General features: G+C 49.1%; 1 protein-coding gene across 1 annotated transcript in view; it reads right to left on the reverse strand.

Annotated features, from left to right (window-relative positions):
* Positions 1-4,111: 4,111 nt before the first annotated feature.
* PODXL2 (podocalyxin-like 2) overlaps positions 4,112-15,197 on the reverse strand; it is a gene marked incomplete at its 5' end in the record, with an annotated part of 17,384 nt that continues 6,298 nt past the window's right edge. The window contains 6 exons of the mRNA XM_009874429.1: positions 4,112-4,321; positions 4,676-4,855; positions 6,539-6,600; positions 8,186-8,342; positions 11,238-11,312; positions 12,332-13,227. Coding sequence (XP_009872731.1) covers positions 4,112-4,321; positions 4,676-4,855; positions 6,539-6,600; positions 8,186-8,342; positions 11,238-11,312; positions 12,332-13,227 — 1,580 coding nt within the window. The remainder of the gene's footprint in view (positions 4,322-4,675; positions 4,856-6,538; positions 6,601-8,185; positions 8,343-11,237; positions 11,313-12,331; positions 13,228-15,197) is intronic.

A 15,197-nucleotide genomic window follows, 5' to 3' on the forward strand; every position in this document is an offset into this window, starting at 1 on the left:
GGGTATTGAGAAGAAGGGCTGGGAGCCTGCCTGTCAGGTGAGATGAGTCCCCGAGGCTCGTGTGTGCCAGCACAAATGAAGGTGCTTGTTGTCTCTGGTGGAGCTGCCCCAAAGCCTCCGTGAATGAGGGATGCTCCTGAATGGCTGCAAAGGTGGATGGGAACAGATGAGTTGCCGATGTCAGCGGCCTCAGTGGGATCCTGCTGCGATGCTCTAACGTCAAAACAGCAACGATCCACACAATAACGTGCCTCCATTTCACACTGCATCCTCTACCAGAGCTGTATCTCAAGGTGGTACCTTGAACCTGCATTACATACTCCACAGCAGAGTCACAGTTCCCACTGATACTTTACACCCTATATACCATGCAGGATGCAAAGTCCTAGCACGTGTTGGACACCACATTAGACGCTGTTCTAGGCATTTGCGGCTTGGCCATCCCAGACCGCATCTGGCCACTGTCCCACGGAGACGGAGACCTGCTCTGATCTTGGCCGTGCATCCAGCCGATGCCGTTGCCAGTGTTCCTCAGGGCACGGAGCTCCTCACACCAGCACCTGATGCTCTCTCTGCAGAACCACCTCCATTTCAAGACAAGAGCCTCTGCTTTCTGGCTGTGCTTCCCAGGAAGAGAGGAGAAAAGGGGAGGATAAAGCAGGGACGTGGAGAGGAGACCCTGTATTGCCACCCAGGGCCTATAGACTGGTGACTCCAAGGAATGTCCCATGTCATTGCTTTGCAGATGGGGATGTCCTCATAGACAGCATCTCTTCCGTGCCTAGTGTGAGCATTTATGCACACAAGAAAGTCCAGCAGCCCCTCGTGAATAAAGCAGGTGACTGTCTAGGCAAGTCATAGGAAACAAACACCCAGAGCTAAGAGAGGGAAAAGTTCTTTAGGTTCTTTTATTTTTCGTCTCCAGCTTCCAGCAGCCACCAGGTGTCAGTGCCATCAAACGTTTAGCAGATGGGACTACAGGGAAGACCGAGTAGGTGGAAAACAGTTTTCAGTGGTCACTCGGTCTCCTGCATCTGCTCTGTCGCCTGACACACCACTCTGAGAAGCCCAGCTTTGACAGTTTTTGTTAAAAAGAAAGTTAAACTACATTAAGGTGATAGAAAAGCTTCCTGTTACAAATGCTAAGACAAAGTTTCTCTTCCTCTTTATTAAATCCTCCCTGTGCAGAGCTAGAAACCCAAGCACTGAACATCAGAGTACGTGGGCTATCAACATACCAGTGCAGGACCCAGGATCTGAGAAGTCCAGCTTTGACAGTTTTTGTTAAAAAGAAGTTTAACTACATTAAGGTGATAGAAAAGCTTCCTGTTACAAATGCTAAGACAAAGTTTCTCTTCCTCTTTATTAAATCCTCCCTGTGCAGAGCTAGAAACCCAAGCACTGAACATCAGAGTACGTGGGCTATCAACATACCAGTGCAGGACCCAGGAGATGATCCACCTCTGCAAGACTGGTGGGAGAGGAACAACAGTGCAATTGACTTAACAAGATCAGCCTAGTGCAAAAAATGATACAGAGAAAAAACAAATGGTAAAGGTATAAAAAGTATCACCAGACTAAAGTGAAATGCTATTTAACAGTAGATTTCTGGAGCTAAACCGAGAGCATACAGCCAGGTGCACCTTGTCAGACAGCAGAAAACTGTTCTCAGCCTTGTGACAACCACCCTTAAACACTCTCAAGATCGCCTGGATGCTCTGGATGCAGAAGAGAGCTCTACAGTCCCTGGAAAACCTTCAGGCGATAAGCACGAAGAGAAAAATCAGGAGAGCTTGCTAGCTTATTCATAAGCCTGCACAGCCCCCTTGATTTCTTTCAAGTTTGAAGACACAACACCAAAGCAGGATGTGCTGAGCCCAGCCAAAAGCATTGCTTTATCAGCACCTTGTTGTTTCTCCAAATTAGTCAAGTGGAGAGAAAACAGGGCAGCAAAGCAGCTCCTAAAATGATGTGCACCAAGGAAGTGTATTTAACAAGGATTATTGGACTTAGAAACATTTATACGGTGAAACTGCCTAAAGGCCATGGCCATACCAGGCCCTGTTATGCTAAGTGCTATACAAACTGAAAATTTAACTCCATGCTTTAATTTACTCACCATATCGTAACAACAACTTGTAATTAATCCTGTGAGCCCCAAAGTGCCATCAACACAGCCACCGAACTTGTGCAGTTTCACTGCACAGACCCATCAAACTTGGCAGGAGCAATCGGCAAGGGATGGTCAGAGAAGGGATACAGGTGGCTGTCCTTTCACAGGGCTTGTGCCCCAGGCTCGACTGCTGGGGCAGGAGAGGGAACTCCTCCGAGCACCTCTGCAACCCTACCATCAAGATACAAGAGGAGACGACGATCACCATCTCCCACATAACAACAGGGGAAGGTATGGAGGCATGATTAAAAGACTGAAAACTGGAATCTGGATAGGAAACCAAAGGCTACCACCTTTCTCAAATCCCTAATAGACTGGTATCAATGCGGACCTACGTCGAGGTGATCTGTGATTCACTTTGTATGCAAAGCGCTATGCAAAATGAAACAACAGACTCCTGCACCTTGACTTTAGGCACTCACATCAGGGATGAACATGCGAAAAATATCTATACATACAGACACAGATTTACAGGCTTGGCATCAAGCTGCATATCTGGGGTCTTTCTGTACAAAGGTTCCCTTAAAGACCAAATGCGAAGCTGCATCTTGCACTGAGCAAGCATGCAGATCACCATAACAGAGAGAGGAATACTGTTGCCTCTGACCAAAGCAAGTCCCTCAGTCCCTCGATGACAGAAGAAACAAGTGTTCTGGGATTTCAGGCTTGACAGGAGTTCTTAGTCTCGGTTAGGCAGGGCTCAGAGAACAATTATGCATATTCACGTGCCTTTTATCACACATCTTCAGGGATCTGGAGGCTCAAAGTTGCCCGAGGCATGCCTGAGAAACGTTCATTGGGGAGCTCCTAGATCCAATTCTCATGTCATCTGAACTGGCTTTTACACTTGCTTAAATGCAGTAATTTTGAAGTTGTTACTCTGATTTACACCTGTGGGACATTAAACACTTCTCCTACTCCCTCAGGGCAGGATAGTGAAAAGGAAACAAAAGGATCAGAAAATGATCTGTTTCCAAGTTTTTACTTTTCTCCCTGTATAAGAAGTCTCACTTGGCCTTTACCTCAAAAAGACCAACTGAAATCAAACTAGCCTGGAAAACAGGAGTGGAGAAGGCCTGTCAGTCTAAAAGTGAGACTTAGATAAGGGATGCTTTGCTACTGATTTCAGAAGCTGCTGTGTGAAAGAGGTGTGTAAACATCCTTTTTGAGCAACTCTCCAACCTAAAGCAAATTTCTAGCCAGGATACTGCACCACGGCACCAAATCCTCTGCAATCAGTCAAGCAAGGGTAAACTGCTCAAACTTTGCAAACTCAGTTTGGAGCTGTGGAGCTGAAAAAGGGAGTGGGGCTATTTGTGGAGGGGGGAAATGAGATGACAGGGATGTTCTACCCAGATGTAAACATCAGCTCATCTAATTAGCAGCTGAACGCTAGAGCACTAGAAAACCTCTTTTACACTTGCGGAATGCAAACTCTGTCCAGGACACCGATTGAGTCTTGGCTCCCCTCCATCCAGAACACAGAGATTTTACTGCACCTGCAGGGACTGAATGATCTCAAGGTCAGGATCTGTCTGCCATAACTCCAGCTGGACTCCCAAAGTGAATCTACCTCCCAAAGCTGGACTCTTGGTGGCAGACTTAGCCTCACCACCTTGCTGCTCAAGCCCAGCCCCTCTCAACCACTACCAGAGAGCTACAGTAAGTGCATTTAAAGGTGATGAAAGCATTGGTGCTACTGATAGAACACACACAGAGACCTACAAACCCACCCCTCCCGCTTCCCTCTGTTCAGTGATCCTCCTGACTCCAAGCCTCAGATGCAGGCTCAGGACTTCTGTTGGGAAAACTTGCCCAAGACTTGACCTGTTCCAAGCCTGTAAGAAGTTCCTGAGAAGCCACCTGATACCATGGTCCATCAGTCAAGACAGGAGAGAGACAAATGTATTTAAGGGGGTGGTTCCCTCCCTTCTTTTTCTAAAGATGTGTGTCTTCCTCAAACACATCCACATCCTCGCTCGCCTGCTTATTGATCAGGACATCCCAGCTGTCGGGGCCATTTATGGTGTTTCCACCATTCACACTTGGCTTCTTCTCCTGCATTTCTGACTGGCTGTCACTGGCCACATCCAAGGTGGGGTTGTCATGGCCGCCGTTCTCCACAAAGCGTAGCTCCTCGCCGTGCGACTGCAAAGGAAAAGAGGAACACAAATGGAGGCAAAGGAGGACAGGTCTTAATGCTGCTGAGAAGCACAATCAGGCCAGGCTATGAAGGTCACTGAGGACTTTGCAGGGTCAGTGAGAAAAGGTAAATTTACTCCTAGCCCAGCCTTCTCAGTGGAAAGTTCAGGAATTGTCCTGGGCACAGCAAGAGACAGGTTTGCATCTCTCATGCCTGAATGGGCTCCCTTGCTGCTCCAGCATGTATCCAGCTATGCCCAAAAAGCAGACAGGGGAAAACAACCTCCCTCTCAAATTTCTAATCCCCTCCCTGCCAAGGGCTAAGAGCCCAGCCACCTCTGCCATCTATCCAGTCCTCACCATGTTCTTCATCTTGGGCAAGCGTCTCTGCCAACAGTTGTATATGAGCCCCAATACAATGATGATGGCACAGATGGAGCCGATGATCACCAGTACCACAAAGAGTTTCCCATAATCACTGCGTGTCTGATTGGGGTGCGACTGGCAGCTTGTGGTAGTTGAGTAGTTCTGGATGCCAATCTGTAAGGAAGAAAGGGGTACACTAAATCCCCTGCCCTCTAGTCAGGTGGGATCCTGTCCAGATTTTGCAGGGTCCAAGTACAGGATCACCACTGTGGGCAGAGGAACTATAAGCCAGAGTTGGGGAGTCCAGATGTAGGCTGTCCTACATGACTAGAAGGCACATAATTAAACATAACGCCATATTCATGAAAGCTGACACAGCAGCAAATAACAGTAGGCACAACCTTCTTGATCACCTGCACAAGGATCACCACACCAATGTGCAAGACAAGGAGGCTTTCACGGGATAAACTGCCCACAATTAAGTGTTCCCAAGACAAACTTCGGACCACTGATGAGTGCTGAAGCTGTGGTAACTGTTTGACGGAGAAAACAGCCATGATAGGTTTCCATTAAAGCTCTGGTCCTAAGACAGCATAGTGCACAGTGGTCTTTCAAAGGTCTTGAAAATGGACAGTTGCTCACTGATCCAAAAACCTTAGGAACAGCTGCCCTAGGAAGGGGTCCTGCCCAGTGGTCATCAGCAAACAAAGCCCAACATCAGTCACAGTGACTTGGCAGATTTCAAACAGGTTACATATATCTATTCAATAGTAAATATGGTAAGTGTAAGAGAATATCCTCCTTCCAACCCTGTGCTAGCGCAAGCTTAGTCCAATGAGTTGTGTTTCATTATTGATAGAGCTGGGAAGTAAGAGGCACGTGGCAAGCTGCTCTGGTAGGATATAGGTTAAAAGAGAGTCAGAGATGCAAGGTCAAACCTTGCACCAACAAAAATCCTTCTTTCTGGAAAGTTCCAGCTGCTGATACTTCAGTCACACAATTTCTACAGGGTTGGCTTTTTGCACTTTCTCTCATGTAAGCCAATCAATACAGCACTGAGCACTTAATTTGCTTTGTCTAACTGCACCAGTTTGTTAGGTCAGGGAAAAACCTGAAAGCAGACAGCCAGCAAGGCAGTGGCCTGACTCTGCTGCTAAACGCAGAATTACTCTAGCAAAGTCAGGCCCATAGACTTAAGGGGCAAAATACGAGATCATGGGACCCATTTGTCCTTATCTCTATCTTCCAAGCTGTGCAGGCCTAGAAGGGAATACGTGAGGGTCAGAGGCAGCTAGTAGAGGAGTCTGGCATCCATTGCCTGTACTTTGCCTGTAGTCTTCTGCTTGCCCTTGTGCAGGCAGTTGTCTAAAGGAATGAAATGCAGACCCAGGGATCGCAGGAGGAAGGTGTGTGAACGTGTCCTATCTAGTACAGGCACCTCTACCACCTCCTTCAGCAAAGCCTGAGCTACTGAGAGCAGCCAATGTTTGTAAATGAGCTGTAGGGTGAGCAGGGCAAAATCTGGGGCTCTGCAGCAGCCGCATCGCCACAGGCAACAGCATAAAGGAACGAGACCAAGTATCCCAGCAAAATGAATGTGCGAAAAGCACCTTCACAACCAAGCCAGAAAAGTAGGGAGGGAATAACCCACAGTTACTCTCTTAATGGTAGCAGACATTTGATGGCCTGGCAATTACCAGAGAGGGGAGAAGGGAGCTTGCCAAGTATCTGACTCATCTGTTTGCCTGCTGTGGGTTCAGCACTCAGTTAGACCGAGATATGCTCCCAGTTTTCAAGGTGCTTATTTTAATTGTATAGCTAGTCTTAACAAATGGATGCAGGCAGACAGGCTCTTACCTCGGCTAAGCTCCTCTTAACATCCCCCAGTGCCATGAGAACATCTTTTGTAGGGATGACGCCTGTAAAGAAGGAGAGGGAGAGATCAGTGCTGCTCTCAGCTCAGGTTAGCTCAGTGAGATGTACTTATCGCTGTGAAATCCCCAACAGAATGGAGGCAGGCGAATGCACATTTTTGTTCATTGGTACTTTATACTGGAGGCTAAAAGAACGCGAGGACAACAACCAAGGGTACCTCCAAATGTTCTTTAAAGTGGGGAAAAATCCAAGCACTTAGGTGCCCTCCCCATAGACACAGAAGCTCTCAGGATCTGTGTCTGCTCTCGAAGCAAGCAGCAACATCCAAAAAGTCACAGAGGCAGGTGCTTATGCTGCCCAATGCAGCTTCCCCACTTAGCACAACCTGATCCTGAGCTGCAGCACTCAAAATGTTCGCACAGAGCTCCATGCTCACCAGTCACAACCTTTAGCAGGTGTGTTTGGCTCTGCAGGACATCTCAGCAAGGCAGCGTGTGCCTGGCACAAGGTAGAGGCTGCAGATGATGTGCTGTAACAGCTCCGCTCACAGCGGGAGACCACTTGAGCCAAGGAGCCACTACCACGCACTGAGCCACCTCCTCCTGGGACCCTCCTCCCCGACACCCCCCAGGATACTCTCCCAGCCAGGAGAACAGCATCAGTCAGGGAGAATTTAGAGGCAGAGGCCCATTTCTCTTGCACAGTAGTAAAAAGAGGAACTGGACAAAAGCTTGATTATTCAGAGTGGGAAATACTTTGGTTCCTGCGGTTTCTAAACTCAGGGATATCTCCCAGCCTGGCTGTGTTTCTGGAGGTCAGACCTGTTTTCTTCTCCATGAAGGAGGATGTCCCCTTTCACGATGGCATGAAGGTTTTAGTTTAGAAGATCAAATGTTCAAAGCTTATTGACTGGCACATCCTCCAGCCCAAGGGCTCGGGAGAGATGCAATGCTTTAAGACACTGATACAGCAAATACCATTTAAACATTATCTCTATTTTCCTCTTACTATGGAGCATTTCAAAATACTGTTGTTCTTCATTCATATAGGCCATAATGTCAACATCAGAGGCCTCCATCACTAAGCAGGCAGCAGAAGCAGTACAGGAAAAACACACCTCTACCAAAAGGGGATTAAAGAGATGGTAAAAAGTTCCAGCCAAGCCCACCTTTCACTGTCAGCTTTTGTTTCTTTGGGGACACAGGGGAAGTATCACCAGGACTGGCCCAGTTCAGACGAGGCTTAAGAAGTGTTAAGAAATGAACTAAGAGCAGGCTGTCATGTCCTGCCTTTGGGGTGACCTACGCATGAAGGAGAGTATATAAGCACTGGGATAAAGCTGATGGATGCTCAAGTGAAGGCAGTCTAGGGAGGGAGCAAAGCAGGAGGCAAAGCGCAGGAGATAAGAGCTTCATGCAAGCGATGAGGGCCAAGCCAGAGGGCAGATGTGAAGAAAAAGTGTCTTATGTCCTCAGTTGCCTTCCATCCCTCAAGTCCAGTTAGCACTGGGAACTGGTGGGATTGAAATGGACTGGAGAGTGAAAGCTTTCTGCAACATGGCTGAGCACCTCCACTTGAGAGCCCTTTAAATACACCCATCACAGCAAGGCTCTTTCTCCCAGCACTTACCCTGTTCCCCTGCCAGTGTCATTAACAAGTGCTTGTCGTTCTCATTGGGTTTGCTCAGAGAGATCAGCCAGCGCTGCCGTAGTCCATCCGCCTGTCTGGAGAAGGCATCTTCCACCAGGGCCAACAGCTGGGGACCCCTCTCCAGCCGAAATTCCTCCTGCCGCAGGAAAGGGACCTCGGTGAGCACACAGTGGGAGCAGGGCTGACACGGCTGCACGGCCAAGACCCCTGAACCAGACGGCCTCAAAATCCAGTAATGCTAAACCTGGTGCAACACATCCCCAGTGCCCCAGGCTGGACCCACAGACACACCAACCCTCCTCTTGGGCTCCTGTGACTGCCATACACCCCACACCGTGCCAAGCCCAGCTGCCCCAGCACACAGAACCTGAAGTGACATTATCACGTAAGGCAAGAGGAAAACAGCCAGGCTCTTCCCTGCAGCCATCGCTGGGTCAGCGGGTGCCGCTCAGCCTGACATGCTCCAGCCATCCCTCGGCGATCTCCTTTGCCGCTTTCTCACTCCTGTGTTGCTATTCTTATCTCTGGTTGCCATGCCAACCCGAAGGCCACACAGATGATTAATAAAATGGAGAGCTCTTGTTGCCATGGCAATTCGAAGCACTCGGGGCAGGCACAGGCCTGTGCCGAAAATGGCCTAATTGGAAGAGACACCGATGACTGGGGCCTGAATCACAAGGGCCTGCCAGTGCCTCGTCTCATCAGGTGATGGGTTTCAGCACGGGGAGGCAGGAGGAGCAGCGAGAGGATGCAGGGCCGTGCTGCTCAGCTGCAGCTCCAGCTCACGGCCCTGTTGCCAGCCTATGCCTCTGGTTTGGGGGGTGCAGAGGAAAGGGGAGCAGCTGAGTCCAAGCGCAGAACGACAGAGATGAGGTATTTCTAGTGACAGGGAAAGCACAGGTTGCAGAGCCCTGATAAATTCTCTGTGGTGGAAAAAAGGAAACTGCGGAGCCTGAACCCACAAGCACCGAGGTGAGGTCACCTCCTGATGCATGGCCAGGTATCACTGTTAGGTCAGATCCTGCAGTCCTCACTTGGGCAAAACTCTCAGGTATATTGAGTGGGAGATGTGCCCAGAGAGGGATTGAAGCAACTCCCTTGCTCAGAGCCCATTAGGAAGATAAATGGGTCGCCAGCTTAACCCAGCAATACAGACAAAATCCCTGCAGCAGATAAAAGCCTGGTGCTATCAAGAGTATGAAAGCTCAAGGAACAACCCTCTGGAAGGGGCTAAGCATCTCCTTGTCCCTCAGCTTTTCAGTGGGACTTGGTACTGCACCAGATCAGGGCATCTTAACATAGGAAATACGTTCACTAATTCACACGAATCTAACCTACAGCACTTCCAATGCAGGTGGTCCCTCACAACCCTGGAAATCCAAACACCACAGGGCTCTGATACAGAAAACAGAAAACAAGAGAGGCAGGCAAAGGATAGGTGAGTTGCCCAAACCAAACAAACTGCCATGGGTAGGAAACAAACTGCACCAATATCAGCGGAAAGAAGAGCTTGATTCCAGCTTCAGCCATGCAAAGCGGTAACGGGAGGCAGGGAACAAAGCGATGTTCATGTTAAATATGTAAGTTGACAAGTGTCCCTTTGAATAAGGGGGAGTACAGCACAAATCTTTCACTGGGAAATATGTTTTGAAGCATGAAATCAAGTAGAAAAACAGTTCAGTCCTGCCTATCCCAGGGCACCGTCTTTTTGCAGCATGGCAGAACTAAAGTTTCCACAGTAAAGACACAATCTGGTCAAGATACATCTTCACATCTGCCTTTCAGTTCTTGCCCTTCCTGTGGTTTACACAATAAAAGTGCAAGTGACCACAGGAAGGAAGCTACTACGTATTACAAAATTAACCAGCATTTAAACTCCACAGAGATGGGAGAATGGGGACTAGGACTTGAAGGAAACAGGGCAGCAGGACTCTGGTTTTCAAGGACCAATTATTTTCTGAGTTGCAATTGTGAAGTGTAGCAGAAATACTTAAAACCCTCCAAAGAGCAAACTGGTTTGCCTAAGTCACAAGGAAAGAGATTGACTTTTCATCTATCCTTAAAGCAGTCAGCATGCTTTATTGTGTATAGAAATTCCTCTGTTTTCCCTGTCCCTTAAAACCCAGCAACTCACCAGTAGTGGAAATAGGTCAGTGCCACAGAGCCAGTGTGCAGCAATAAAACCAGCAGGCTCTGCCCGGAGCAGGAGCCACAGAAAACAAGAGTGCAGACACATGAAGCCAGAACACGGTTCCCCAATGAAACATTTTGGTTTCGGGCTGTCAGGCTCGTAATCATTTCTTAGAATTATGAAAGGCACCTTGACCCCAGTCCTTTCATGACTGGTTTTAAAGTGCCTGATAAAAGGCCCAGCAGAGGTGAACAAGCCCTTTTACCAGGGATCCACAAGGGGCTCTGGGCTCATGAATTAACTGCAGCTTTATGGGGATGGATGGACAGGCATTGGATTAGCAGAGTGTGGCTGTTTAACAGACCCAGACAACACACAAGATAACAGGGTAGGGAGAAGAGGCACTTAAGGAAGATTTAGTGACAGCTGCTTAACACTGAACCATTTGCACTGCAAATGGGGAGACCCTATTCCTCTGAGCCAACAGAGGAATGCTACTATATCCTGGAAGGAGGGGAAGAAAAAGGAAGAGGAGGAAAGAGAACTGCACTTGAATCCTGTCACGTTTCCTACCAGTAAGAGGTGCAATGTTAAAAGCTCTCAAGTCTCATGACAATCCAGGTACTGGCTGGCACAGACTAGCAGCCAGAAGTTAGACAAAATCCAATATGGAACTGACATGTGCTAGACTTCAAGCAAAATAATCTCTCTCCACCCACTCTTTTCTTTTTTGGAGAACAGGAATATTTTTGTCCTCCTCTCCTTCTCTCCACAGCCTTTATAGAGATTTAGTGCTTTTAAACTGTTTGGTAGTGAAAGCAGGCAGCAAGAGCTGTGCCTGCCTCCACTTCTCTAAACACTATTGCCCCCACGCCATCAATTCTCTTTGGACTGACTTACGCAGTCAATGTTATCCGACATATTCAGGATGATGTAGTTTTTCCCCGCAAGGTTGCTCCAGTCTTTGCAGATCACCTGGAGAGACAAGACAAAGACAGCTGGGTTCGCGTAGTGAATGCTGAAAGCATGAGCTACTCAAGGGACAGGAGGCAAGGGGCTGTGCCATACCCCCAAGAATCATTTCTCAAAAGGATGTAACTCTCCTCTAACTCTCTGTACTAAGAAGGAATAGCCATTTCAGTGTTAGCGCTTGGGGCAAGGATGAAGTCAATGTGCCAGCTTGCCACAGCCCAGCTTACCTTCCACCTCTATCTAGACTCCAGGAGGATTCAGGCTCTCTAGGCTGCAGCCTTATTCTTTATGTGACCAGCAATTTAGCACAAAACCTAACCAGGAGCCTCTGTTTTCCTTAAGCAAACTGGTGAGACAGGACTGCACTTTGCAGGCAGGATCAGATGCACAGAGGGACTAAGTCTCTTGTTCAGTCTCCTAAGTACTGTGAGGCAGAAAGCAAAATTAAGAGCTTTCCCTGGTACTTTCTTACCAGTTAGTTCATGCTACCTATCTTCCCTTAACCAGCTGCCCGTTTGCTGGATTCAGGAACTGCGGGTCATCTCATACCTCCTAAGGGCTCTCCTAGACCAACATCCTCACAAATTTCTGCACCCTGCTCCACCTGCTCTGCATCTGGTTCCTGCAGGCAGCAGCACCAGCAAAAAAAGCAATTCCTTCTCACTCCCTTTCCAGAAATCCTTGGGGTTGTTTTTGTCCTGACAGTTCCAGTAATGCAGGCTGAGGAAACAAAGAGCTTTCGTTGCTGTGCACGCCCCAGAGGGCGGGTGTTTATTAGAAGCAGGATTTTGTGCAGCAGCTCGATGGGGAAGATGTGAGGGGAGCAGTGCTGTCACCAAGGACGATGGATACCTTTAAGAAGCGCCGTGCAAAATTCTCCCCAAAAGTCAGTTTTGGCTGGGTGAACAGAAAAACCTACTGCTACCAGTCAGACTTGGAGATGTGGGTAAGGTTAAGGGGTTAAACATCCTCCAAGAAAGAAGTATCCAAGTATCTCCACTGCAACCCGCTCCCAGCGTTACCTGTGCCGAGTCCCAGGGCAGCTCTGTCGGCAGCGCAGCCATGCGGGCGTCCCAAGCCTCTGGTGACAAGCTCCTCTCTGCTGCCACAGCCTCAGTGGCTGACTCGGTGTCATTCCAAATGGGATCCAGTGCAGGCTCACCCACCCTGCCCCACGGAGACACAGAAGAAGTGGGGTGCTGCTCGCTCCCAGAAAGAATCTGGGTGCCTGGGGAGCTGCCTTTGGGAGAGGGTGTCCCCACAGGCACTTCCACTGTCTGCTCCCTTTCAGTTAGCACCGTGGGCTCCAGCATCTCCCACCCCACAGTGGTCTCCAAGACCTCCTCTCTGGCCGAATGCTCTTCCCCACCAGCCTCTGCTGTGGTCTCTGCAAGCTCTGTTCTCGTGGTAGCCACAGTCAGCTCTGAATCTGCTCCCCCAACAGTCCACGTGCCCCCAGCTGTCACCTCAAAGGGCTCTTCTGAAACACTGGGAGACCCTGTAGCAACAGTAGTAGAAAAAACAGAGGACACAGGCAGAAGACCCGGTCCCATGCTGCTCCCAAGGTCTAATCCTGGAGGAATAGAGTCCTCTTCTTGCCCTCCTATGGCTGCCTCGGTCACAATGCCTGGCTTGGCGGAGGCTGTGGAAAACAGAAGGGAGAAGGAGTCCTCTTGACCCATTGGTTCAGAAGATGTAACCTCTGGCCCGGAGGCCTGGAGGCTCTCCATTCCTCCTCTTGAGTGGTCTATAGGGAGCAGCCCTTCCTCTTCCTCCAGTGTGCTGGAGAAAGGCGTGTGCAAGTCAGGCTCAACAAATTCTGCTGGTGGCTGCACAGTGGCTGTTTCCCAGTTGTCTTTCACCTGTGTCCCATTCCCTTTCACCAGGCCCTTCTGAGACGCAGCAGGAAAGCTGTAATCTAAAAAGAGATCCGAAAGACTTCATGTTACATCCCAGGTTACCGCGATCTCTGAAAGGCAGAGAGCTGGCCCCATTATACGTGTAATGGTAGAGACCATCCAAGAGCAAGTAGCCTGCCACTGAAAAGTACAATCCCATCTGACAAGAGCAGTGCAACCTCCCGTGCTTCCCCAGCTCCCTGTCCCACCCCAGTGAACCTACCTTCCCTACAGTTAATTCACATGCTCATTCTCTCCACTGTTTTCTGTCCTGAAGCATTTTCATAGACAGTAATAACAGTTTTGACACCTAGCATCTTTAAGGTGAGGTTCTAAGTATCATGAAGCAGGCTGGGACAGAGATTTTGGGTGTCAGCAGCAACCAGCCACAAGCTAAATAGGAAATGCTAGATAAAAGAAAAAAAAAAAAAAAACCCACAGCAAACCAAATCCTACTCCCTGGCACACGCAATACCACCAAAATCTGAGCCAACCCGGGCATCTTTAAAATGCAGAACTTCAGTTTGTACAGCACTTCACAGCAGAAAAGTCATCGGATAAACATCTGTGTCATGAAACAGTTTTGCTGCAGATAAACAAAAGTCAGAAACAAGAGTTGAGTTTAACTCCGCTCCCTCCAGCATCAGCCCCTGGTTGTTCTGTAGCTCTGACCACGACTGCATGTGATGTTGCTAGACAAACGCAGATGCAGAAGGAGACAATGCACTTCACAAAGGTAAGGTCAAAGGAGGCAGTGGTTTCTTCTGGAAGCCCAGCAAGGAGCTGGGATCCCAGAATAAGGAGAGCATCTGTATAAGACACATTAAGCTCAGAGTGGCGGCACAAATCCAACAAGCATAAATCAACCTTCATCTTTCTTGAGAATTTGTCTGTACCTGAGGAGCTCCATTTCAGGAGTCTGCATCGCAGTTAATTCCCTTTCTTCCAAGACGAGCAGAGCACATATTCTGACTCAGAAAGAGAAGGAAGACGATCCCTCTGCAGCAAGAGATAAGCACCCTGGCCCACCTATGGTTATCTTATGAAGTGAGTGTCTGAGATCCCCAAGGCCCCCATCTCCTCTCGTGCCTGCCAAGGCTGATGCTCCACAGCACACAGGGGGCAGCAGCTGTCCGGATGCCTTACGGAGGAGACCTGCACAAGGAATCTCCATGCATCCCTGACTCCAATCCTTCACTTGCTGCTGTCAGAGCCGGTCCAACCTCCCAGGCAGGGAGGGTCATGTCAGCAAACACATCCATTGCCTTAGCTATTCCCTGGCAACCAGGACTGCCCATGCTGCTCCTGCATACTCCTCCCCACCCCTCCCAGGCAGAGAACCACTCTGCTCCCTCCACTCCGAGGAGGAGGTGCAAAGATTCTCCTGTTCAGCTGGCAAGTGGCTTCCCTAACCCACATCTCATTCCCTTCACGCTGCCAGTAGCTCTTTCCAGGTTCTGCCCAAAGACGTCTGCAATCCAGATGCTGACCTCTGGGGTCATGATGTGGTGACTGTCTCACAGCTTTGGCTGCAAACAGGCCACTGAGATCTACTGAGAACACAGGAGGAAGCAATGTTTGCTTTGCCACTGTGTTTCAACAGAGCACAGATCCTGATTGGATCTTGAGGAATAAATGCTTTTTTTCTATCCAACATCCTACCTGGTTACACTGCCTCAGAGGCCAAGGAGGCTGGTAAGAGCAAGCAGCAGCAGCACAAACAAAAAACATGTCCCCTCGGCTGCCTGCCACTGGCCTTCCCAAAGGCTCTTGCCAACAGCCACACATCCCAGTGTCTGCAGACACAGTCACTGCCTTGCTAGACGGATGGTGGTTAACAGCAGGAACAGCCACAGACCACGGGATTGAGAACATGAGCTTGGTACCCTCTTCAGACAGATGGTGATGGTTCAATGCATCTCCAGGGCTCTGCTGCTCCTCTTGCTGCAGGGATACTCAGGGTTTGCACCAAAATCACTAACCTCAGCAG

The sequence above is a fragment of the Apaloderma vittatum genome, unplaced genomic scaffold (assembly GCF_000703405.1).
Source record: "Apaloderma vittatum isolate BGI_N311 unplaced genomic scaffold, ASM70340v1 scaffold24678, whole genome shotgun sequence".
NCBI classification, from domain to species: Eukaryota; Metazoa; Chordata; class Aves; order Trogoniformes; family Trogonidae; genus Apaloderma; species Apaloderma vittatum.